General features: G+C 49.0%; 1 protein-coding gene across 11 annotated transcripts in view; it reads left to right on the top strand.

The window, feature by feature from the left end:
- DAB2IP (DAB2 interacting protein) overlaps positions 1–24472 on the top strand; it is a 156794-nt gene that overhangs the window by 91494 nt on the left and 40828 nt on the right. Inside the window, exon 1 of one of the 11 annotated variants that reach the window (XM_015644706.3) lies at positions 1448–1590. The exons of 8 other annotated variants lie outside the window; for them this stretch is intronic. Coding sequence is in view for 1 of the 3 variants with exons in the window: in XM_015644701.3 (XP_015500187.1) it covers positions 22835–22947 (113 nt within the window). In the remaining 2 variants the exon portion in view is untranslated. Of the gene's footprint in view, positions 1–1447; positions 1591–22675; positions 22948–24280; positions 24382–24472 lie in introns of those variants that run through there. 2 more of the 11 variants (XM_015644701.3, XM_015644702.3) reach the window with 2 other exon arrangements.

The raw sequence follows: 24472 nt of genomic DNA, 5'->3' as shown, positions 1-24472 counted from the left end.
GAATGATGAATGGTCTGAAATGAGGAGATAAGCCTGCATGTGGATACATTCTCCCAGGCTCTCATGGACCTTCAGTGTTACAAGCAGCTGGAATAATTCCTAAAACAGGGAATATTTGATGCTGGGTCAATTCCTATTTTAATATGCTCATGTACATGGAGAATAAACGAGAATAATTACTTTGAACCAGTGTAATTAGAAAAAAAGAAGCTCCTTGTGTCTTACAACAATGCAGACACATATTTGGGAGTCATAGGGGGTTGTGGGAAATGAAACAAAATATTCCAGTTTTTTTTCTTTTATTTCTGTCATATACCAGAACTTTCTCATTGACAGGGTAAAGTGGAATCTGTTGGATTGAGCCTGTTTACCAGGTCACTGAGGATTATTGTAACATTGGACTACACTGGAGATGAGATCCATGTGTTGCTGTCAGGGACTGGAGTTTATTATCGCACTGGGGATGGCTAATAATAAAAATTTAGATTTCAGGCAGATTTGAGGAGAATGTGCATTAATTCCCATCTCTCTGGTTTGTGGACAAACTCCCGTGCGCCCAGACTTCTTCAGCATTTAAAATGTAACTTGTAAATACCAATGGAAGGAGGCTGCGAGCTGAGCTGACAGCAGTTACAGTTTGAGCTTTAAAGATTAGCTGCCTTCAGGAAGTAATAAAGATCAGAGCTGCTCGATCCTGGTGCAGTTGCCTATGGAAAGAAGTTGACACTGCAGTGACAGGCTTCAGGAGCAGCGCCGTGTCTCGGGGAAGGTTTGGGAATGTGCCCTCGTCTGACACAAGCAGCATCGCTCCTGCCATCCCTTCTCCATCCCTCCTCACATCCATCCATCCATCCATCCATCCATCCATCCATCCATCCATCCATCCATCCATCCATCTCCCATCCTCCTCCCAGCACTGCCCAGTGCTCGGCAGTGGCACCTGGCCAAGTGCCCCCAGCAGACAGATGTGGTGGATACAGAATGTTTTGGAAGTGATGGGACATAGTTACTGCATAAATAAAGAGGAAATCTTAAAATTAATTAGAGGTGCAGACAGAGCAACCCGTGTTCAAACTCTCCCTTCTTACCTCTATGTTTGTTGTTCTGCACTAACTATGTATGAGACAGAAAAATGCTGGATGAAGTTTAATTAGGAGTGAGCTGCTTTGTCATGTAAGCTCAGTGTGCAAGGCTGGCTCTCCGCCAGGACCGGTGTGAGCTCCTCGGGGAAGGGGCTGGGAGCAGATGCCTCTCCTCCAAAACACGGAGCCTCGAGGAAGGGTTTGAATTACAAAGGAAGGGAAGGGGCTGAGCTTGCCAGCCCCCTCCTCCCCTGACAAAGGGCAATAGTCAGTTTACTTTCATAACCCCACTATCAGCTGCAGAGGAAGTTTCGCAGTCCGGGAGTCTGCGAGCGCTTCCAGAGCAGCTGAATCCAAAGCGGGCAGAGGCGGCCGAGGGAGGGAGCCGGGGGGATGGACTCGCCCTGCTGCCGGAGCAGCTGACTTTCCTGGGGACCTCGGCATTGCTTTTCTGTCCTGATCTTATTCTTCTGTCCTGCTCTTATTTCCCTGTCCCGTGGAGCCTTGGGTAAGTGCCTGGTAGTTTTCCACTTACCTTTCTCTTCGGTGCTTCACCAGGACCTGCCAAAGTGCAATGGCACTGCAATGACAAAGTGTTCCCCGCACCTTTGTGAGCTTGCTCTGGAGGTGGATGATCCAGATTGGAAAAGCTGGACCTTTTGAATTGATACACTGCCTTTTTAAACGGGACAGATAAGGAGAGAACAGACTTCCCAGCGCGTTGTTTCAGTGGGGACTGCTGGGGCTCCGGCAGCTTGCAGTGTGCCGGATTTGCAAAGGCTGGAGCGCTGGAGCAGAGCTGTGCCGAGCTCTGTCAGGCACCTCGGTGCTGCAGATGTTTGTGCTGTTTCCTGTGGAATCAGCCTGTGGGGGTCGGGAGAGCTGCTCCTGGAGCCAACCTCTGTATTCCATCAGCCGGCGCTGCCTCTGGCACTCGCGGGGAGAGAGGAGGATCAGGAATCAAGGGGGACACGGTTTGCTGGGAAGGTGTTTGCTCTGGGCCCTGATGCTCTTGCAGAAGGGATCCGGTGGATTTGAGCACTGATACCAGGCAAGCAATTCCCTCACATCCATGGGGAGCGTGCAGAGGGGCCAGGCAGAATTCACAGATTTTTCAAAGCTTTTGTAAAAGGTCTGTGTGATTGTAAAGAAGTGGTGGCCGTGCCTGGGGGTCGGGGTGTTGGTGTGCAGTCCCGGGGGGAGTGGGTGGCTGGGTACGTGCTAGGAGCAGACCGAGAACTTGAAAGGGAGATGGACTAAAACTTACGTAATGTGTGAAACCGAATGTCCTTTCCTGCTGTCCCTGCTGTGAACCTGAGAAGACTAACCCTGAAATGATTTTTAAAGCTGCCTTTGTTAGTCATCCTTTATGCAATTTGTTTCTTTATCATGTTTCATTTTGAGTACAAGGAGACAGGCTGGTTCCACTCCCCTCTCCACTCCTCCTCCATTGTTAGTCTCTCCCAGCTTCCCGTATGATTGTCCAGCTCTGCTCTTTGCAGACCCCAGCGGAAAAGGATATAGTTGAAAAGAAAGAAAGTATTTCAAATTAAAATCTGGCAAGTGCTTGTGTCCATATTAGGTTTCAAACACATTTCTTCCCTCCCATCTCCTTTTTCCCAAAAGTTCAGAGTGGCCAGTATCACTTGCAGTACCTTAAACAGCATTGGAATCCCTCTTAGCCTGCACAACCATGCACTGGCCAATAAATGCAGCAAACAATAATCACAGCAAAGCTTAAAAACAAAGCATATTTACAATAATATGAGCAGCTTGGTTTAGTGGCAGGGAACAACATGAACTTTAAGATCCCTTCCAACCCAAACTGTTCTGGGATTCTGTGATATCTACAGCTAGCAATGCCTAAATATAATGAAAGCAGGGAATTCTTGCATTAAGCCTCATTCAGATTTGTGAATCTGGTGAGTTGTCCCAGCAGTGACACTGGGCACCTACCCTAGGCAGAGCAGGGATGGTGGCTCAGAGCAAGGGTGTAAGGAAAGGAGCGTGCAGGAGGGGAGGAAAGGTCATGGCCCCATCTCTATTGGTTCTCATTAAGCTGTAGCTTGATCAGCAAGTGGTAATTAATGGTTGTGTTAATGCTCAGAGGTAAGCTGATAGGATTCTCCTTGCTTCCTCTTGATTCCCAGCCATGACTTCAGTCCTTTTGAGCAGCACTGATGGAGCAGGGTTGGGTCTGGGTGATGTTTGGAGAGGCCTGGGCAGCAGCACATGTGACCTTGTGGGTTGTTTGCACCTCCTGGCATCATCCTCCTTCCCACTGCACAGCAATTAGCGACAAGTGTCCCTGGGCAGGACTGGAGCTGGGGAGAAGAGAGCTGCCGTGGGGCTTGTGCACATAACAGAGCCTCTGGTGAGGCTGAGCCGCCTCCTGTGGCCTTGTTAGTGCCAATACTGGCCCAGGGAGATGCGAGTGGAGCAGGAGAATGGCAGAGCTGGGGACAAAGGGGAACCCCAGTTCCTCAGGAGATGCCTCTGTTCCCTCCAGTGACCCCTGTGCGTGGAGCTCCTCATCCCCGAGCCCCAGCACCGTGCCTGGAGCTGGCACAGCCACTCACCAGGCTGTCCTGGAGTGTGCTGGGGAAGCTGGGAAGATAGTGAGTGGGATGAGAAAGCACTCAGTAATTCCCTGAGTTTCCTTCTGCTCAAACTGGCAGAAATAACACCTTTCTTCTGTAAAAGGCTCCCTCAGCTCCACTGGGTATTGCACAGAAACACCCCCCTGCTTTGCTTCTCTTTGACTTGCACCATTTCAGAGACCTGCAATTTGATGACAGATTTAATAAGATACAATTGTCACTTGTGTTGAGAGGAGACATTCAAAGAACTTGGAGTTGTATCACCTGGGATACCAACATGTAAAGGCACTGCTCTGTTCAGTCACAATTTTAGGTGCTGGAGACCCAGATTTTAAGACTTGTTAAGATCCAGACTTTAATGCTTTTAAAGACTTGTCCAGCAGATATTGATGGCTAAAAACTTGTTCCAATGGAGTCTCCCTTCCCCAGCACTGGTTCCTTCTTCCACCTCTTCACCATATAGGAAATTTCTATCTGTTTTTTAAACAGGCACAATTCTTCTTCATGTCATCCCCTCCCCTGTGGTGGAGGATCCTCACTGGAGGGGAAAATGGCCCCAGTTCCATTGGGCCTGACTGGGAGCTTGCTGGTGGCACTGGAGGCACTCTGTGTTTTGCTGGGGCTGTGGCACTGAGAGGTGACAGCCTCTGCCCTGCTGCTCTGGGAGGGTCTCACACTCCATTTCCCAGAAAGAGCAGGATGCAAATTGAACTGCTGCCATAAATTTACTGCAAAGACAATAAAAACAAGAATTAGACTGATAAAATGATTAAAAGGCTTAACAAAAGCCTCTAAGCAGTTTGTCATATCCTGCAAGGTGATTGCCCAGGACACCTGCAGCACAAGCCAGCCTCTTCCAGCATGCCCCCTCGGCCAGGACATCAATAAAAATGAGGATTTATGAGCTCTGTCATGGGCAGCAAGCAAAGCATCGGGCAACAAATTAATGGCTGATTGCAGAGCAGTGCTGACTGGGAGCTTTCTGCTCTCTCTTGGCATCATTGCAAGGTTGTTCGTTAAAAAATTAGTTTGATAAAGAGACCCTTGACTCCCAGTGTGTTCCTCTGTTACCTGCTCACCAAACACGAGGCACTGCGAGCTTAAAAGGTGATTTTCACTGTTCAAGTGTTCCAGATTTTAGTCATCAGAATGTGACAGCACTCACAGTTCTCTGTGCTTGTCTGTTCCTTCCTATCCAGTAATTTTGGGATTACAGAACTCCAGTTTGGGCTGGGAAGAGCTGGATGCTGCTGCTCTACTGGAAGCACTTGGGTGCCAGAGCTGTGTGTTCCTGCTAAGCTGCTTCCCTTTCCTACCACAGAGGTTTTGCTCATTGTTCTCTAATTTCAGTGGGCAGGAAAAAGTCCACTTTTGGGTTCTGTTGCCTGCCCTGTCCCCACAGCTGGTGCCACCATTGTCCCCAGGTTCCTACCAGGACCAACTTCCTTTGTTCTGGGCAGCTCCGCGAAGTGATTGTTTCCACTCTAATTTTATTTCTCCCTGCCTGAGACCAGACCATCATTTCCCAGTGACTCATATCACCTGTTGATGGCCTTTTCCTGTCCCTCACACAGGGGCAGTGCAGGGTGGGATGGAGTTGGTGCTTCTCAGGTTAAAGAACGCTCCCACCTTCCAGCAGCCCAGCAGAGCTGTGGGTGACAGCCCCGTGCTCCTCAGGCGATGGGGAGAGGGAGCTCTGTGGGGACAGCATCATGTGTTGGGGATGTTTTGCCCTTGTTGTGCCAGACTTGTCCCAGCTGATCCCATCCAGCCTGATTTGCCCAGGGCTGGTTTCCCCCGGGAGCCTCGGGCTGCGCACGGCGCCTGGGAGCAGATGCTGGGCAGACCCGTCGTGTTTCAAGGCGTAGCCTCGGATGAGCTCCACAGGACGAGCTGCCAGCAGCTCTGCTTGAGCTGCAGGCTCAGTTTGGTTCATCAGTCTTGGCTCTTTTTTTTTTCCCTTTCTGTTTCCTTTTTTATGAGTTCTCTTACATCAGAGCCGGGCTCTGTTGCCCATCTTCGGTGCTGGAGGGTGACATCTCTGCTCGTACTGACAGCAGTTGTCAGGTTCTGGACAGGGAACAGGGCATTCTCCATCTCGGAGGGAACAGCAACAAGAAATTTCATCACCTAGGTTTCAAGAAAAATAAACTGTGGCTGGACTTAAAACCTAGCGGTGAGGACTAATGGAGAGAGGCTTTTATGAGCATTAAGAATATTTGTAGCTAAGCAACCAACATCAGCAAGAAGAATAAATCAAAAGTTTCAGGGCTCTGCCTGTCTGCCTTCAAGGGTCAGGAACTGTATTTTCCCTCTGTTAACAAGATTACCTTCCTGCTTGTTTCGGGATACTGAGCTGGGAACAGGAGTGAAAGGACAGAGAAGAACCTTGCCAAAGGCCATCAAGCCAGCCAGGCCTCCCAGCAGCTTACAGGAAAAGGCTCTTGGAACAGTAACATCTAGCACATATAGATAATATTTTCCAATTACTCTTGTATGAGCCCTCCTAGCATCAGAGGGACTCTTTATCAGGAAGTGTAGTCACAGGATAAGGAGTAATTGGCTCAAAGCAAGAGACAGAAACACAGCAGAAATTCCTCCCTGTGAGGGTGGGCAGGCCCTGGCACAGGGTGCCCAGAGCAGCTGTGGCTGCCCCTGGATCCCTGCAGTGCCCAAGGCCAGGCTGAGCAGGGCTTGGAGCAGCCTGGGATAGAGGAAGGTGTCCCTGCAATGGCAGGGGGTGGAATTGATTGAGCTTTAATGTCCCTTCCAACCCAAACCATCCTGAGACTGTGTGATTCTGGGCTCTGTAGCAGGCAGCAGCTCCAGACCACATTCCATTCCACAGGTGGCAGAGCTGAGTGACTGTAGCAGTTTTTGTTTGAAACGGTGAATCTCTGTGGCTTTGTTCACTTTCTATATTTGCACAGTTCCTGTTGCTCAGGGTGCCCATCCCATTGCTGCAATTGCAGCACAGATCCAAGGCCTATTAGATAATTAAGCTTTATTTTCTACAAAGATATTATGCAGTGTTCTTCACTGGGTTTCACCAGAAAACTTAGAAGCAAGACATTTTACTTTAAAATATATTTTATTTATGAAAAGAAAATTTCCCAGAAATACCAATGAGAATGGCAACAAATAAAATCTCAGGAATAATTTCTCAATGGATTTTTTAATTTTATTTATTTTTTTAATATATCATAACCTCAGGGTATTTTCCATCTCTGCTTTTTCCTCCTGCTTGGTCAGAAGGTGTTTGGAAAAGATGCTCCAGTCCCTACCCAGTCCTGTCAGCCTCATGGGTCACTGTGAGCGCCTCTGTGCCATGGGAAGATCCCTAAAAGAACCAAACTCTTGGAGCCCTGAGCCCCCTCTGCACAGCTGCACCACATCATCAATCCAGGCCTCAACTAGAATTACCAAGGACTCCCAAGACCTCTTTGCTCTTGAAGTTGGTGTTAATTATAAACCTTTTATTAAGGCCTGATTTCCCAGTATTTCTATGGAACTGTATTATTGTTTTAACGAGAGGAATGAAGTGTAATACAAGATAACTCCTGTGGTGTTGGAGTTTCAAGCCCTGTCCCGGTACCACTCATAGGCCACGCCAGAATGCTTTCCTCAGCAGGACTGTCCACACATTTTACCACTTGATGTGGCATTTCCTCCACTTTTCTGACTAGAAATCTTCGTGCTGCATTAAGCATTTCACTGGAGTTTAAAAATGGGTCTTAATTTTTCTGTATTGGCTTTTGATCTTTGCTCAGAGCATCTTGTTACAGACGAGCACGAAACTTTTCCGAGGCGCGTGGCATTTCTGCGTTTTCCCTCCCAACACAGCTGTGGCCTGGCTGGTGACTGGAGTTACTCAGCTGTGAAAAGCTCTCAGGGATCTGAAAACAGGGGGTGTTTCTGTCCATGACACCACAGCTCACAGCAGCCCAGCTGGCTGAGACTCCATTTAGGGCCAGTCCCACAGCTGGGCTCCGAGAGGAGCCTCAAGCCAGCAGGAACACACTGAGTGGCTCTTGGGGGTTTTGGGGATAACAGGAGACCAGCATGACCATAAAGGGTTATTAGTGATAGCATTTGTTCAGGAAGAGCTTTCTTTTTCTTGTGGGGAAACTATCACTTTTGGAAGTGTTGCAGACACATTCTGGAAGCTGCACCAACTATTTTAAAAGTTAAAAAACGCATTGGCAGGTGTGAGGGAGATGTTCTGGAAAGAGAAGATACAGCCTGGCTTAAGAGAAACCCAATGTATTCAGAGAGATCCAGGCTTTTCTGTTTGATCATTTTTCTCTTCCCACCCACCTTGGATCAGCTCCCACCCCTCCACATGGAGGATCTGAACCATTCCAGCCAGTTCCCGAGTCATTCCCAGCTCCTGGTCCATGCAGAGCAAGACACAGCTCCCTGAAGCACTGATGGAGTTTGTGAAATGCTTCCACAAAGAGAGATGAGGACAAGCTGTTGGGAAACAAACCTTGTGCAGGAGCTGCAGTGAGGCTGCAGGAGGGCAGATCCAGGAGCATGGGGGAACAGGGACACCAGCATGGTGACAAGGACAGCCCCTGCCTCCCCTCCCTGCTGCCTCTGCATTGCCCTCTGGGGGAGGGAACGCGCCCAAGGATGGGGAAACAGATCGAGAACACTGACCACAACTTCAAATTCATGTTTGGAGTAATTGTTTCAACTTTCTTACTCCATTTCTGGAGCTTTCTCCCCTTGTCTGGTTGTATTTTATTCAGTCAAAAGCTTCTCTCAGTTTTTTGTCCTGGGGGGTCACAGGCAGGTTTCTCCCTCTGAACCTGAGAATTTGTTCTTCAGTGCTTCTTTTAGGGTGTTTATTTCATTTTAGATCCTGTAAGTACCTCTTATTCCCAGTTACTTTTCTCCCCACAAATCACAGCCTCTTATCTTCAGTTTCATTTTTACATTTAATGAAATAGCACTGAAATTAAATGTTCTTCAACAAATCCCTTATCAGGGTATCTCACGACAAAAGGTACTTTGATGTATTTTATTATTATTATTATTATTATTATTATTATTATTATTATTATTATTATTATTACTAATGCAAAGTAATGACATGCTTGAATCCTTATCAAGTGTAATTCAGGGAGATTAATCATTTCAGTTGAAAGGAAGAGTTTGTTCCATCATTTACTGAACTCATTTGCTCAGTGTCCTGCTCCTGTTTATTTAGATTTATTATTATTTACTGGTTTTTTAGGTCTTGAGATCAAATTGTTGATCACAGTGCTCTGAGGTTTGGGTTTGTGCTTCACTGGGCAAACAGCAATCAGCTAAATACAGGAAAACAAGCTAAATATAGAGAAAACTGAATGAGAATATCACATTTTGGATGTCTGTGATGTCAAGCTTGACAGACCCACTAAGCATTTTGCTAAGAAAAGCAAAGCAAGCCTCAAAAACCTCAGAACTTGCCGAGATTTTCTCATTGAGAAAAAATTTTGTGTCTTCAACTTGAACTACAAAACAGAGCAACTGTGAATCAGTCAGACATCCCACATTTCTGGCTGAACTGAACTCGCTGCAGCTCCTGCAGAGCCCTTTCCCAGTGCCTGGAGCTGGTGGTGTTGGTGAGCACCAGGCTCCAGCTGAAGGCTCTGGAAGCAGCTGGGGCAGATGTTGGTCACCTGGGCTCCAGGAACCCAAAGCTGGGACAGGTTCAGCTCCCAGAGCAATGGTTTAGACATAGAACCACTGCCAAAACTAGGTCAGCTGGATATCAAAAATCTGTGTTTGCTGATCTCCAGCTCCAGGGCAGTTGTGGCCGGGCAGGCAGCAGCAGCTGCGGGCGGGCGGCTGCAGCAGCACCACAAAAGGATGGGGCTCCCCTGGGCCTGTCAGTGCTGAGCTGATGGAGATGGCAACAGCAAGAGTCCTTCTGGAAACCAGAAACCAGTGTAGAGGTTAAAAGCAGCCATTGTTTGGTATGTAGGGACTTTGCAGACAAAATTGCACATCTCTGGCAAAGGACATCTGCAGCAGATGCTGGGAGCTGGGATGTGTATTTAATGCTCACTCAGCAGCAAGGGGTGGGAGCGGGGCTGACAGAGCTGTCCAGCCACAAATCTGTGTGTGAGGAGCCCTGGGAAAGGGCAGACAGTGCTGAAACAAGGAAAAGGTAAAGCTTTCCAGAGGGGCCTGGGCCCTGGTTCTTGGCTCTCTCCACACTGGACGTGAAGCAGCAGCAGCAGAGAGTGCGAGTCCCAGCACCTCTGCATCCCCCATGTCCTGTCTGTGTCCTGCTCCCTCAGCCCTCTCTGAGCAGTGACCCCTCCTGTCAACAGCTCTTCCCCAGGAAATCCCTGTCCTGCCCCATCCTGTGCTCTGCAGCCAAGGGACGGGAATGTCCCCGCGCTCGTGGTGGATCCAGCACCAGACGAGGCTCCCGGCTCCCCCACTGAAATAGGGCTGCTGCCACGGAGGGACACAGCCTCCCACGGGGACAGGAGCAGGGCAGGTGTGTCTGGGGAGGTTCTGGGGCACCAAAGGAGTCACTTCAGCTGGAAGGAGGAGGATGAGACTTCGGGTTTGTTCGTTTGCATGTGGCCAGCCAAACGTGGCCAGCCAGGCATTCCTTTCACCAAACGTTCCTTTCTTCTCAGCATCCTTCAGCTCCTCTTTGATCTGAGCTGTGCTTTTTCCTGGAACACTTCCAGCATTCTCAGTGTAGCTATGAAGCTCCCTTTCTCCCTCCCCACTCAGGCCACATCCCTCAAATTTAAGAAAGACGCGGCAATGGTGACGTGGGACTGTGGTGTGTAAAGTCATTTCTGGAGAAACATGTTTGACTTCTTCAGATGTTCCTGATCTTTCCTCCCAGAACAAACACAGAACAGGCAACAGCAGCACGGGCTCCCACAGTCGCCTCAGAGTTTGTTTTAATGCAATGTGCAAAATCAGCCCCATAAAAGGCTCAAGCTGTGGTTTGGTACAGATGTCCAATAAATTGAGAACTTTTGGCGACCCTCGTTTCTAGACTGACGTGTCAGACAGATGCACATGCCAGAAGCACACTGGGAAGCAAAGACTGTGTTGGGAAGGATGCCAGGAGCCAAGATGTGTTTGCAGAGCTCAGGAGCAGCAGCTTGGCCATCTCTGGGCTGGGCAGCAGGATGATGGAGAGAACCCCCAGGTAGCTGGCCAGGTAATGATGTTGCTTTTAAAAAGGACAACAAAAAAGGTGTTGCACCCTGCTCCTGCTAAGGAGGCTTGGAGGCAGGAGAGAAAAGGCTTCTTTCTCTAGAGGTGAGCAGTCACTTCTTCCTGCAGCAGAAGAAGCCTGACACTAGATAAGTAGCTGTGAGAAGATTCATAAAAAAACTAATTTATAATTTGCCAGAATATAATCCTATTTGATCAGTGTTATTCAGTTCCTCTTTCTTTTAAAATTCAGTGCACTTAACTGTTCTACGAGGGTTTATGAATGTTTAAAAATTGCTTTGTGGTCCCTAAAGTAATTTGACAAGTCTGACAGCTATTGATTAAAAACCTGAAATTATTCAGACTGTAGGATGACTTGAGGGATTAGATAGAAAGTTTTTTCAAATGTGAAAGGAAATAAGATGTTGGAAAGTAAATATGTTCTTGAATATTTTTGAAAAATCCATTACAACTGTGAAATTAAATTGAAATGAGATACTTCGTGTGGAGATGAAGGAACTAAATGCTGGCTTTACTATTTAGGCATGGGGTAGAACTCCCCATCCCAGGCTCAACAAATGCTTCCCTGGATGTTGCTGGTCTGTGGCACAGCTCCCACCTCAGGGTGCTGAGGGAGCCCTTGGGGAGCTCCTTCCATCCCCTGCTCCTGCTGGGACAGGAGCATGATGATCCACAGCCAAACATATCCAGGTGTGAAGAATTACCTCCCCCAGCCTGCTGGGAGAGAATGGTTGGGAATAAGAAAAAAACCAGTTCTGAGTGTGTTATGGGAGAATCCTCCTCCCCTGAGGGGGGAATGGGCTGCTGGGCACAGAACCCCTGTGCCCCCTGCTCCAGACACAGGAACTGGGGCTGTTCCATAGCCAAGGGAAATGTCTGGGCCAGGGAACACAGAGCAGCTCAGTGGAAGGGATCAGATCCCTGAGTCTGTGGGCTGGTGCAGAGTGTGTGGGCAGCTCTGGAGACTGCTTCTGCCAAGGGGGAGCTCCACAAACACCTGGCTCTGCTTTTGATGGTGTTATCACTGCTGGTGTTTAATCAGGTAATGGATGGCTGTTGGTATTGGTTAAATCCAGAGTGATTCTATCCATGGAGTGTTTGTTATGGAGATAATCCAGTGTTTTTTATGATGATACAGTTCCCTGGACTGAGCAGCAGAGTTATGGATGTGGAGGAAGTCAGTAAGCAGATGATAGAGGGTTTGCTTGGCCTGTTACCTCAGGGCACCACACAGCCCTTTTTCATCTCCAGTAATTCCCAGTTTCACTGGGATCAAAAGCCTCGGTGAGGGGATTCTGCAAGGTACGAGTGGAGCTGGAACCAGGTGTCACCAGGCTGGGCACGGTATTTTAAACCCTTGTGCTATATATGGCCCTCGGTTATATTTCAGTGACAATATTAAACTTTAAAAAGATGAGTGGAAGGAAAGGAGACCTTCAAATTTAGTTACTGGCAGGAAATAATACTCAGCATCACATAGTTGTCATTCTGCAGCAGACAGGGATTATCCATAAACCCTGTACCTCCAAAGTGAAGGAGAGTAATAAAGCCGACCCCAGGCGCACTTTGAACTTGGCTACCTCTGATTAATTAAGTTTTTCCTTCCTTGAGCCTGATTTAGTACTTATGCTCAGAATGAAGGATTTAAGTTAAGAAACTGTTGAGAAATTGAAGGACAGCTCTCATCCCCTCTTTTCCATCTCATCCCCTTCCCTATCACATGCACACACATGTGGGTAGCAAAGGGCTTGATGTGGCTGCTGAAAATCAGGCTCTGAGGGCATTCCTGTCCCAGAATTCTTGTCATTCCTCCTGCAGTTGCACCACTTTCTCTGTGGATTTTTATTTCTGCCAAGCTTGAAATGTCAGCGGGGCACAGCAAACATCAGCTAATTCTGGCTGCAGGTCTCAGGGCAGTGGAAGGTGTAATAGTGATCCCGCATTTATATGGAAAGTAGGAAGGTGTCTGTGCTGCTCTGGAGTATCCTCCTTTCATTCATTTAATGACAGAGCTTCCTGGGACATTTAAAATCCGTCTGTGGCACGGCTGGGGCTCAGCACAGCCACACACTCCACGTTCAGAGAGCTCCTCTGCTTCCCACAGAAGCCTGTCACAGTATGGTTCATGATAAGAAGAGCAAAAATGAAGCAGAATGGCCCAGTTTTGTGTTTGCTGCTTTGGTATTTGGTGACCACATCGAATTGTTTAGGTTTAGAAGGAGTTTGTAGAACATAGTTGGGAATGGGTTTGCTCCTACCAGCTAAAGGGATCTTCCCCTGTCCTGGGAAGTCAGCCAGCCCCTGCTTTCCTATGGAATTGCTGGGGCTGGTGCTGTATCCCAATTTACACTCAGTGATTGAGAGGGGCGATGGTTGTACCTGGGTAATCATATCTAAAAAGTTTAGCCAAAATTATCCTGCTTATCCCTTAATTAGACTTCCCTAACCCACTTATTTTGGAGGAGAAACAATTGTTTAGAGTAATGAGAGGGTCTGTTTTGATTGAAGGATGTACAATAATCTGCCCTGAATCTGCTCTGCTGCATTGTACCAAACTCACTTATTTTCTCTATATTTGTTCATAGTCAAAGCATAAATAATTCAGCATTTTGTCTCTCCCTGTGAATGTGAGAAGCATGCTTGCTGATTCCAGATCAGATGGAGCAGTGATGTTTATTACTCTGATGTTGGGGAATGATTGTTGCATATTTAATATCACCATAAATAAAGCTCCTGTAGCTGCGTTCCCACTCGCGGGATCGGCGTGAGGCTCTCTCTGAACCCTCTGATCTGCAGCCCTCAGAGCTGTGCTGGGATGGAAGCAGAGCCTTTTCCTGCCCACTGTGACACAGGGCATGAGTGACAACAGCGTTTCCAGCGTGCCCAGCCTGGCTGGCATCCACAGCCCTCAGCACTGCCAGCCCCACCTGCTCCAAAGTCATTTATCTCACCCTGAAATACTCAGAGACTTGCACTGTGTGACAAAGCAAATAGCAGAAGTAAAACAAACCTCATTAAAATAAAGTGGCTGGATGATAAGGGGAATGGTTAACATACCTTTAACAGCAGTATTTCTTTTCTTCATTTTATCTCACTAATGCCTTTAAAAACTGCCTAAAAGTATTTTATAGTAATTACTAAAGGAGCTGGAGTTTTTAGCAGTCTTGTAATGGGGAGCTGAACATCTCTGATTTTAGTGGCTTTTTTTCAAAGCATGGTGAAGACAGCAAGCAATGAGTGAGGATCTGAGCCATGTCCATTATTCCTATTTATAATTAAAATTCTGTTTGAAGTGTGGCACAGGTATTGCAGCATCCTGCAGTCCTGGGCTGGGTGTTCTGCCATCCATAATAGGACCTTGTTCCAGCACCTTGCTGAACTCCAGCTGGTCACCCAGTACCACTTTCCATTTTCTCCTCTAAAATTCCCTCCATGGAGAGGAATTCTTGTACATTTTACCGAAGACACTTGCCAGAATAAAGGGAGCGAGGCACTGCTTGGCAATGGTGAAAAGCAAGGGAGAGAGCGAGCTTTGTCCACGAGCCATTTGCAAGCCAAGGCTGTCCCGCTGGGTCACATTCCTGTTCTCTCAGCCTTGGCATGGATCTCCTCTTTTTAATGGAGTCCAGTGTTCCCAGTGTTTCCAAACTTGTTTTAGTGTTTGCAGCAAGCTGGGATCATCTCTGAGAAACAGTTTGTGTGGATATGATTGAGGGAAGGAACATGGCAGTGCTGGAAGCAGAGACCCTGCACGGCACTCCGGCCTTCTGAGAGCCAGGGGATGGACTTGGCTCCTCCTTGGAATGCTGAGGGCTCCGAGGGGACCCCTGCCAGTGTCACAGGGTGGGTTGGGAGGTGACTGTCCCCACTGTCCCCATGTACCGTGCTTGGATCTGCACCACAAGTCCATCCCAGTGCCTGGAGCGCTCCCGGCAGGAGCTGAACCCACCAATGTGCTCCAGGAGCAGCCTCCTCCCCTCCCGGGGTGCTCAGTGCAGCAGCACCAAGTCTTGAATGTAAAACTTGCCCCTGGCCACCTGCTGATGTGGTCACTGCCCCAACACAACATCATCAGGGTGACAGAGCCGTGCACAGGGGGAAACTCTCCTGTGCAGCCCCAGGAGTGGCTCCGCTGGAGCCAGCAGTGTTAAAGCTGGCCACTGTTAAACAGATGTGGATCAGAACTGCTCCAAACCTTGCCTTTACTGGCACCCAGCCATTTTGCTTGTTCAGTATTCTAAAAGCAGAGTTAATAACTATTTTTGTCTCTATTCTCATTTCTCACGTACATATAAAGGCTCAGTTGATGTTTAGCTTGACAAGCCAGGCTGCAGTTTGGATGCCAAAAATCTCCAAACTGTCATGGAGGGAGACAAGGATAAAGGAAAAAAACAGCTTAGATAAAAGGGCTGTGGACTCAGAAATGCTGCATGTGGCACACTTCCCAATCCTCAGAGAGACTTATTAATTCACATCGTGGAAGTGTTTATGGTGCACAACTCAAGTGGCTTCCTGGCTCCACTTGGGATCTCACTGCATTTAGGAAGAAGTTGCTTTCACACTTCTATAGGCAAAGGAATTAAAAAGTTGTTTTGTTTCTTAAAGTGTATAAAGTAATAAAGTGTATAAGGGATGGAATAAGGGAATAAGGGAAGGCCTGTCAAAGGCAGGACAAGACTGTACTCAGGACTTGCACATCAACATAATGCAGGGAGGTTTTTATTGCCTTCACCCAAACCACAATGTTCAGACTTGGATATAACATTCAGTCCTTTGCTGCATCCTTGCAGCTCCCAGAACTGAGACTGATTTTTGCTCAGGGACTGGGCTAACACATTCCTCCAGCTCTAATTGCTAAAAAAAAAAAAACAAAAACCAAACAAGAAAGCTTAAAAAAAAATTAGAAATCCATAAGTAAAAAATCTTAAGTTATTATCCCATCATTGGTAACATAGATGTGAGTGTTGTAGGCACTTAACAGACAAGGCACTTGGCAGCTCTTCCCAAATTCTCTCTATTCTCTATATTCTGTGTGGCAGCTGCTGGTTCATCTGGATTTTGCAAGAGCTGTAGGTTGGAGAGCACAGAGCATTTAACCCATCCCTCATCCCAGGGAAGATTCCTGCTTTATCCTCACATCAGCCAGCCAGATCCTCATCACTTGTGCTTTTCTCAAGCCTCCAAAGAAGTGAAGAAATCACAGAACATTTTTCTCGCTTGGCAATCATTTTAATCTCTCAGAAGTCTGCTCTGTGCCAGGCCTGCCCCTGTCCCAGCTCTGAGCCCAGCAGTGTGAAGTGTCACCCTCGTGCCCTGGAGATGAGCTGGGGCTGGAGCTTTGCAGTGACTCAGTGCCAGCCCCAGGAGCCAGGGCCCTGGAAGTGCTGTTGAATCTCCAGGCTGGAGATTTCCTGGGGAGAGCCAGCCCTGCAGGGCTCTGGAGTGAATCACAGCACGCTGCTCGGCTCCAGGAGCCCATTCCCAGCGTGGCTGTGGCTCTGTGTGTGCCTGTCATTGGGAGCTGGCAGCCTTGTCCTGGGCTGCAGGCACAGCAGGGCACAGCAGGGACACCGGGGCTGGCAGCAGGAGCAGCACCTTTGTGTCTCATTGTTTGAGACCAAGTGGGCAGGGGAGGCCAGAGCTGCTGCTCCTGGGGAGCCCCCAGCAGTGGCACTGGCTGAGGTGCCCAGGGCTGCTCCCCCCTGGCAGCCCCACAGGGTGGGCACCCCCAGCTCTGCCAGGGGTACAGCCCCATGTACCCCAGGGCAGGGCAGGGCAGGGCAGGGGACTCTGCCTGTGGGGCAGTGACTGGGCTCCTGCCTGGGCTCCTGCCTGGGCTGGTGGCACTGCTCTTGCTGAAATGAGCTGTCCTTTCACCTGAATTGTTTCAGAGCTGAATCCCTGGTGTTCAGCTGTGCCTGTGGCCTCCCGGATGAATCCTGCTCTGCCTCCCCACCCTGTGACAGGGACATCAGGAGATGGCTGGGGATCCTGTGCTGGAGAGGACAGCACAATCCAGGCCACACAGAAATGTCCTTTTCAAACAGCTCCAGTTGTTTTATGAAACCATTTTAGGCTTTAATGCCACTGGTGCAGGATGGTGACATCAGAGGCTCAGAGCTCCTGTTTGTGATGGAGCAGGAAGCTGCTGGGACTGGTCAGACCAGGATGGACTTTGCTTTCTCACTGTGTTTACAGCACAGTTGCTGATTTGGAAACTCACCTAGTGCTTTCAGTTTTGGTGCCCTGGAATGGTAGATAAAGGCAGCCAGGCCCTCTCCTGGAGCCAGGCAGGGACAGGTGAGCCACACTCATCCCCAGCTCTGGGATGGGGCATTCCTGGGCTCTGCCCACCTGGGCCAGCACCTCCTACTCCCCTCTCTGGCTTCCTTGCTGGCCACAGCACCTGGAAATTCTATGCAGGCTCCACCAGGGAGCTGTACTTCAGTTCCAGCCACAGTGTAAATCCAGGGCAGCCTCGTCAGCTCAGGAGCAGATTGCAGTTTTGTTTATGAGAACACACGCTGGCCCCACGTATTCCCAGGGATTTGACCTAAGCTTAGCATCTGTCAGGATAAGAAAAAGTGGTTTAGTGCAGTGGCATAGCAGCAGTTCAGCGGATGGGCAGCAGGGCAGAGGGGATTGTTGGCTCTTAACACTTGGATGATGGTTTTATATTCTATCAGAGGAAGAAAAAATATTAGTGGAAATTGGTGTTTTGAGAAATTAAATACAAGAACAAAATCTAAACCAGATCCAAACATTTTGCATTTTCTCAGAAGAAAGTAAAGTAAGAATTTTTAGGCTCTGCCCTGCAGATTTAACTTTGCAGAGTTGGAAACTGCAAAGTGGTGCCAGTGCTGGTGAGTGAAAAAGGCAGAGCCAGGACTATGAGTAAGGAGTGAACCCCAACAGAAAAGAAGGTGTCTGTGCAACTCCATTTATTTTAACTCAATCTACTTTACATCAACTCAGGCTCTTAGTGTGTCTGAGCAGTTCTAACTCTTCCTGTGATCAGTACAGGCTAATGGCCTAAAATGTAGGTTTAGACATTAAGAATGGTTAATTAAGAATTAAAATTGCAGGTGAGACAGGTACAGGTTACCTCAGAGAGTTAACTGAGGCTGGGCTGGGTTGTGAGGAGCTCTGACCCTGAACACTCGTCACAAAGGAAAATCCTTCCAGGTTCTGTCTACAAAAATTCCACAGAACTGTGAGGGTAAAATACAGTCATTTTTGCAATGATGATGAGCTGGGTTTAATTTGGTTAATAACTGAGGCAAGTTAATCCTGTTCAGGCAAAGATCAAACCAGTTTCAGTGCATCTGTGTCAGGGCTTTGCATCTGTCTAAATAGATTGATTTAAAGTAGCTTGGTTAGAAAAGGAAGTTGTTTCTACTGTACAGCTCCTGAACTGGGGCTCACACCTGTCCCTGCTTCTGCCTCCATTCCTTTCCATGGGGTGAAGCTTTGGGTCAAGCTCCCCTCTGGCTCCCTTGTTTAGAAGATGAGGGTGGAGATATTCATGGGGAGAACTCATTTAGGAATATCCACATCCCCTCCAGAAGACGGTAAAAAGTGTTTCTGGTCAAAAGGATGATTTCTTGGTTCTGCATTTACAGGAATGGCTCTGCAGCTCCTTCTCATTTTGCTGGCAGCCAGGCTCTGGGTCCCTTTCCCAGGATTTGTGCTGAGGTGTGGGCTGGGTGCTCGGGGCAGGAGCGACAGGAGCCCCTGGAAGCTCAGGAGGGCATTCCTCAGGTGGAGCCAAGGGGGCTGCAGGGCTGCAGCTCCCCGGGTGAATTGTCAGCAGCAAAGCTGACACGCTGCTCATTGTCTTCTTTTAATTAATGCATTATTCAGCCAGGCTGAGAGACTCTCTTCTTCTGAGGGCTGATTTAGATCTGCAAAGCTTGTTGCCACCGTGGCTGGCTTGGTCCTGCAGGTAGCAGAAGGTGCAGTGTGCACAGACATTGGCATTCCCAGACACATTCCGAGTGCAACGCTCCCCGTGGCTGCAAAAAGCGCCCGGCCTCCCGTCCCTGGAGAGAGCAATCCTGGCTCTGTGCTGAAATCCAAGCCATGACTCTCATTTCCAGACAATGTTTCCATCCTGGGGAAGCCACATCCATCCTATGGAGCCCCAGCTGGCTCTCACGGACTCCCTGATGCCCCAGCCCATGTCTGCAGTTGGGAAACTGAGGCACACAGTCCACACCAACCCTGTGTAAGAAAAGACAAAGCCTGGTTTTTTTCAGTCTGTACCTACTCTAGGTATCACTTTGATATTCTGTCAGCTCTCACTATACAGAGATTTATATGAAATCATTTCTGTTCCATTGAAGCAATTTTCAGAGATTAATTTTTGAGGGTATTAACATTGATTCCTGAGCACACGTGCTTCCTCCTCCCGCCAGTGGTCCATATCCAGGGAAAGCTGCATTGTCTGAGCTGGAGGAAAGCTCACTTGCCCTAATTTATTGAAAAAATTAATTTTAGATTTAAAATGGGGTTTTCATTTATGAACCCCACTCAATTTGTTCTTTACTCCTGAGTCTTCACCCTGACCTTTCCCTTATCTGAAATCCTCTGGGCTGTACACTGTGTTCATTAGTGAAACTTCCAGGAGGGAGCAGCAGGTGTGGGCTGTGGATAAGGACTGCACGCACACTTGGCTCTGTGCTTATCCAGGTACCCCTGGCAGCTCCTGGCTGTAATTTAATTTAGGGCAGTGCCAGGATTTGGACTTTTTTAAAGAGTTTTTCACAGTTTGTAAGTTTTAATAACAATTTTTACATCAGCTCTGGAGGTAGCAGCCCTTGGCATTGCATGGAGAATGCAGTAATGATACTTGCACTTAAAAAAATGAGCTGGAGAAGTGATGCAGTGCACCCCAGTACTGCCAAATTTAATCCCTGCTCGTGGAGTCTGGAATGCTGATAGTCAGGATGGTCCAACAAGGTCCCTGGGGCTGACCTGGGTTTGGTGCAGAGCTGTGCCTCGCACTGCTCCAGGGGAAACAAAGGGATCATTCCCAGAAAAGGCCATAGAAAAATAACCTCTCATTCCATCTGAAAAGAAGGTTCCCATGAGAAGGATGTGCTTTATATCCATCCCTAGAAGACACTAAAACCTATCTGGCTGAAAGGCAGATAGCAATTGGAAGAAATTAGCTTTATATCCTGGTGCCAGCTATGGATAAAAAAAAAACAAAAACAAACTTTAAAATGCTTTGAGCTTTCCTTTTCATTCATTTTTTTTTTTAAGGGAAGTTCAGCAGCATTAGAAGAATATTTTCCCAACTTTGTTCTTATCATAAATTTTGTATTCTTTGGATATTGCTTTTTAAGAGCATCATTTTGTTGAACAACATTCAGCCTCCAAAGTCAGCTCTTCCCTATTAAACTGAAGCCATCCTAGAGGCCAGTATTGTTAGGCAGAAGGACAAATCACAGGAAAATGTAGTTTAGATGCTAAAACATCTATTTGTGTTTGTCATTCACCATTGGTGCCCCTCTGTAGTTTAGATTTGAAATTCAAAACTTGACTCCTGCAAATGCCTTGGCTCAAATTGTGGTTGAATGTTAAGTGGTGTCTCTGAAGCGAGGCTAATCGCCCAGAATGATATTGGATGTTTGCAGGAATGGGACCTCACAAAAAGGTTTAGAAAAATCTGCTGCTAATAACAATGTTCTGTTTTAAATAAAACCTGCAGAAAAGATGAGTGGCATCCCAGTAAAGACAGGTTTCCTGTGGATTGGGATTACATTCCTAGAGGGAAGTCTAATGCTTATCTAGGAGAGCAGAAAAGTGAAGCTAATTATAAGCAGAAAGAGGAATTGGCCAGTCAGATGCACTGTGTGGGTGCTGTGAAAGGGGGCTGGAGGCAGAGTGAAATATTCTTTCAGTGTAAACACTATTGAAACAGTGCCCTGCTTTTCAGGGGTGCTCGAGTCAACTCTGCCCCTTCACTGCAGCTCAGCTTTGGGGGTCAATGGGTGGAGAAGCAGCAATCCAGTAACAGCCAGTCAGCAAAACCATGTATTGTAATGTTAATTGTGCTGGAATATGGGATTGTTCAAACTTTATACAGCAAGTGCATTTATGACATCAATGGCTATTTCATTTTAACTGTAAATTTGGAGTAGATCTGGATAATCACAGTCCTTTCCACTGCTGACTCCTTGAGGTTATTAGGAAATTGTTTGTTTCCCAGTGATAGACAGTGTGGTCATAAGGCACAAAGCACTGGCTTCACAGTCAATAAAAAGTGAGAAATATCTGGTTTTAATAGCTCTGAAAGGTAAACATGGCTGGAGTGTGGAAAGGCTGCTGCCCAGAGGGCTGGAGGCAAAGCTGGGACCAGAGGAGAAAACATGAGCCAAGAAATGGGGACTATAAATAATACAAATAATAACTGGGAATGGAAAACTTCCTGTAATAACCCATGGAAAAATACTTTTTACCTGCCCTGACTGGGCACAGTGGCTTTCCTTTCACAAATGCCATTTGTTGAGCAGTGAGCAGGGTGGGTGGGATCCTGTCAGGACCTGGGGGTGTGAATGTGGAGAAGGGGTGGAGGTCACACACAATGCCCGGGGACAGTGCCAGCACTGCAGGGGCAGTCACAGCTCTGAGTGTGCCATACACCTCTGTGTCACCTGCTGCACACAGGGAACAGCTGTCTGCAGGGAAACACCTTGTGCACACAAGGACTGAGCTAGGAGTTCGCTGGAAGGAAGCTGGATAAACCCTGGCTTGGATAAAATGAGCTGAGACTTCGATGTACAAGTTCTTCTTGGTGGCAGTAAATGCTCCCTTGCAGCAGTATTTGAACACTGAGTCAGTGGAATGTGGCTTCTTCACTGCCTGGCAGTCCCTGGGGACGGGGACAGAGCAGTCCCCAAGGCCCTGCTCTGTAGAATTTTAGTTTCTTTCTGTACCTCCTGAGCCATGTGGGTGTTCAGTCCAGACACCACAGAGAGGGAGAGGGCAAGGAATGGCCTTTGCATTCCAGATCTGTATCTCAACAAGTTTGTGTGTTTTAGAAGCCAGCCCAACCCCAGAGTGATCAGTGGGACAGGGGCACAGTGACACTCCCCGTGTCACTTTGGGGAAACATAGCTGTCATTTGCTGAGGCGAGTGTGGAGAATCAGTGTGCAGCACAACAGTCCCACAGGCTTCAAGGTCAAATGTTACCTCATCCCCTGATGCCTGGCTCACTTCCCTGTCCTGCACAGACCAACCATCTGGAATTTCAGGTTTGGGACAGGGGGAATTCAACTGGGCAGTTCCCAGCAGGCAGAGCTCTTTTGCTGGGTCCTGCTGGTCTTTGCTGTCATGTGGAAACTGTAGCAGAGCCGTGCTGGGTCCTTATGTCAGCTGGAGTTGCCACAGTTCCCAGCAGAGCCAGGCTTGGTGGGCTCATACCTTCCTTCCAGAGCATCCTAATAAAGTGTCTGAATGTGCAACAGAGACTGTTCCAGTGCTGGGCTGCAGAGAGAACCTGAATTCTCCCTCTCCCACTGCCTTGGGTCTGCTCCACTCTCCACCCACTGCAGGTGCGAAGGCTCATTCCAAAGTTCAGGTTCTGCATTTTCGTGCCTTGCCAGGAAGATAAAAGGGTTGGTAAAACTGTAACTTGACCTTAGCATTTCACAGCAGCCACAGAGATAAGCTGCTGAAGGAAATACGGAGAGCAAAACACGGATGGCTCTGGGGAAGGGGAGCCCACAGGGCAGGAGCTCCGTGTGAGCACGGAGCAGGACTGGGGGGATCCGGGCTGCCAGGCGGGAATGGCTCTGGATTGCTGAGCAGCATCGCAGCCTGGCAGGCACCATATTTCTGCTCCACCACACAAAGGACCCCTGTGCTGCTGCTGCTGCTGCAGATTTGAGAAGGAGAAGATTGACTGAAGCTGCCTGTTATTATTTTTGGCTACTCCAGCAATGTATCAAAAACCTGATGCTGGGTTGATGCTGGTGCCCTACTTTATAGAAGCCCTGAAAAGCAGATCAAGGACAGCAAGCTTGTCTCTCTGCATGGCATCTGCCAGCAAAGGGTGAGAAAACTTCAAACCACTGGTGGGGGGAATGGGGGAGGCAAAAATGAGGCAAAATGTGCTAAATCCAGAGCGCTGTTTGCAGACTTCAAGAGAAAGGGGGTCTGCACGTCCTCCACTAAGGAGGGAAGGTGGGACAGGCAGACACTGGGGTGTTCTGCTGTCAGAGTGGCTGGTGAGCTGGTGCCATTGTCCCAGGGGCACGATGGGGACCGGTTTGCTCTGGAAGGAAGAAGGGACCCCGCTGGCCTTAGGTGACCGCACTCCTTGTTAGCCAAGCCCAGCAGTAATGCTGCTTGATGTTTTCTGGATCCTTCGGCAGTGAGAGGGTCATGGCCACCTCTCTGGCTGAGGAGGAGAGAGGCACCTAGGGGAGGCTGTGTAGAGAGTTAGTGCTGGAACTGTGCAGAGAACCTGCGAATTTTGACTCGTTTGTCTGTGCCGTGCACGGTGGCGCTGGCTGGAGGGATGGTCCGTCTGGGAATCCGGCTTGTGTGTCCCTGGAGGAGGCGAGACTTGTGCCCGTTGCCTCGGGCAGGACCTTTCCGTCTCCCACTCTGAGACCTGCTTCCTTCTCCTGTGCTCTGGGGGAACCCCGGTTATTCCTGTCACCTGGGAATGTTCACCGCTGTTGGCGTTTGCCCCTCCAAAGCTGACCAGGGTTTGCAGCCCAGGTGCCGGCTTTCTCCGCTGATCCGGAGCCGCTCACATGAGCAGCAGGATCTATGCTTTGCTGCAGACATGGACAGTAGCCTTTGAAAAGTGGAAAAGGAAGCAGCCATCAGTAAGAGGCAGGGGACAGTGCCATGTGGTGGTTTTCAATTTACTAGATAGTCCTACTTTGTTCTTGATGAGTAATGGAGGCATTTGAATACGCCAGGATGACAGCAGCAGTCTGGCTCTGGGAACGTGTCGGCGTGGGCTGGCTGAGGATGGTGGCAGTCGGGACAGTGGGACCATGCCGCGCAGCTTTCCCGTCTCCTCTCCGCTGCCTCACAGCTCCTTTGCCGCTCACCTGCTGCCCCGGGCCCCGCGTTCAGTGAGGCCGCCCGGTCCTGAGCCCCGCGCCCCCGGACCCCGGCGGGGAGCCCGGCCGGGAGCCCCCCGGTGAGCTCCGCGCCGATGCGGGCTCGCTCCGTGCGGGGTGCGGACCATGGCTCACGCAGGGGCCGCCGGCTGCTGCTGCAGGCGCTACTCCCTGCTGTGGATCGCGCTGCTGCAAAGGTCAGTGACTCGGCTCTCCGAAACGGGAAAGGAATGCGCTGCGCGGCCGAGGGCAGGGACGGGCGGGCGGCGCCGTCCCTCCCCTGCCGGAGCCGGGCCGGGGACAGCGGTGCCCGGGGCAGCCGCCGCACGACTCGGGCTCCCGGAGAGCTGCGCTTTACCCCGGTTTATCGCAACAAAATGAGGGCGACAGGCGGGATGAGGCGAGGGGTGAGCAGCTCGGGGACCGCGGGTCACGGGGCGCTGCTGGGCGGGAGGCATGGGGCGCCCCGGCCGCGGCGGAGAGCGAGAAGCGCCCGCT

Source organism: Parus major, chromosome 17 (genome assembly GCF_001522545.3).
Source record: "Parus major isolate Abel chromosome 17, Parus_major1.1, whole genome shotgun sequence".
NCBI lineage: Eukaryota > Metazoa > Chordata > Aves > Passeriformes > Paridae > Parus > Parus major.
Note: the sequence above shows the minus strand (reverse complement) of the source record. Positions and strands in the feature narration are given on the sequence as shown.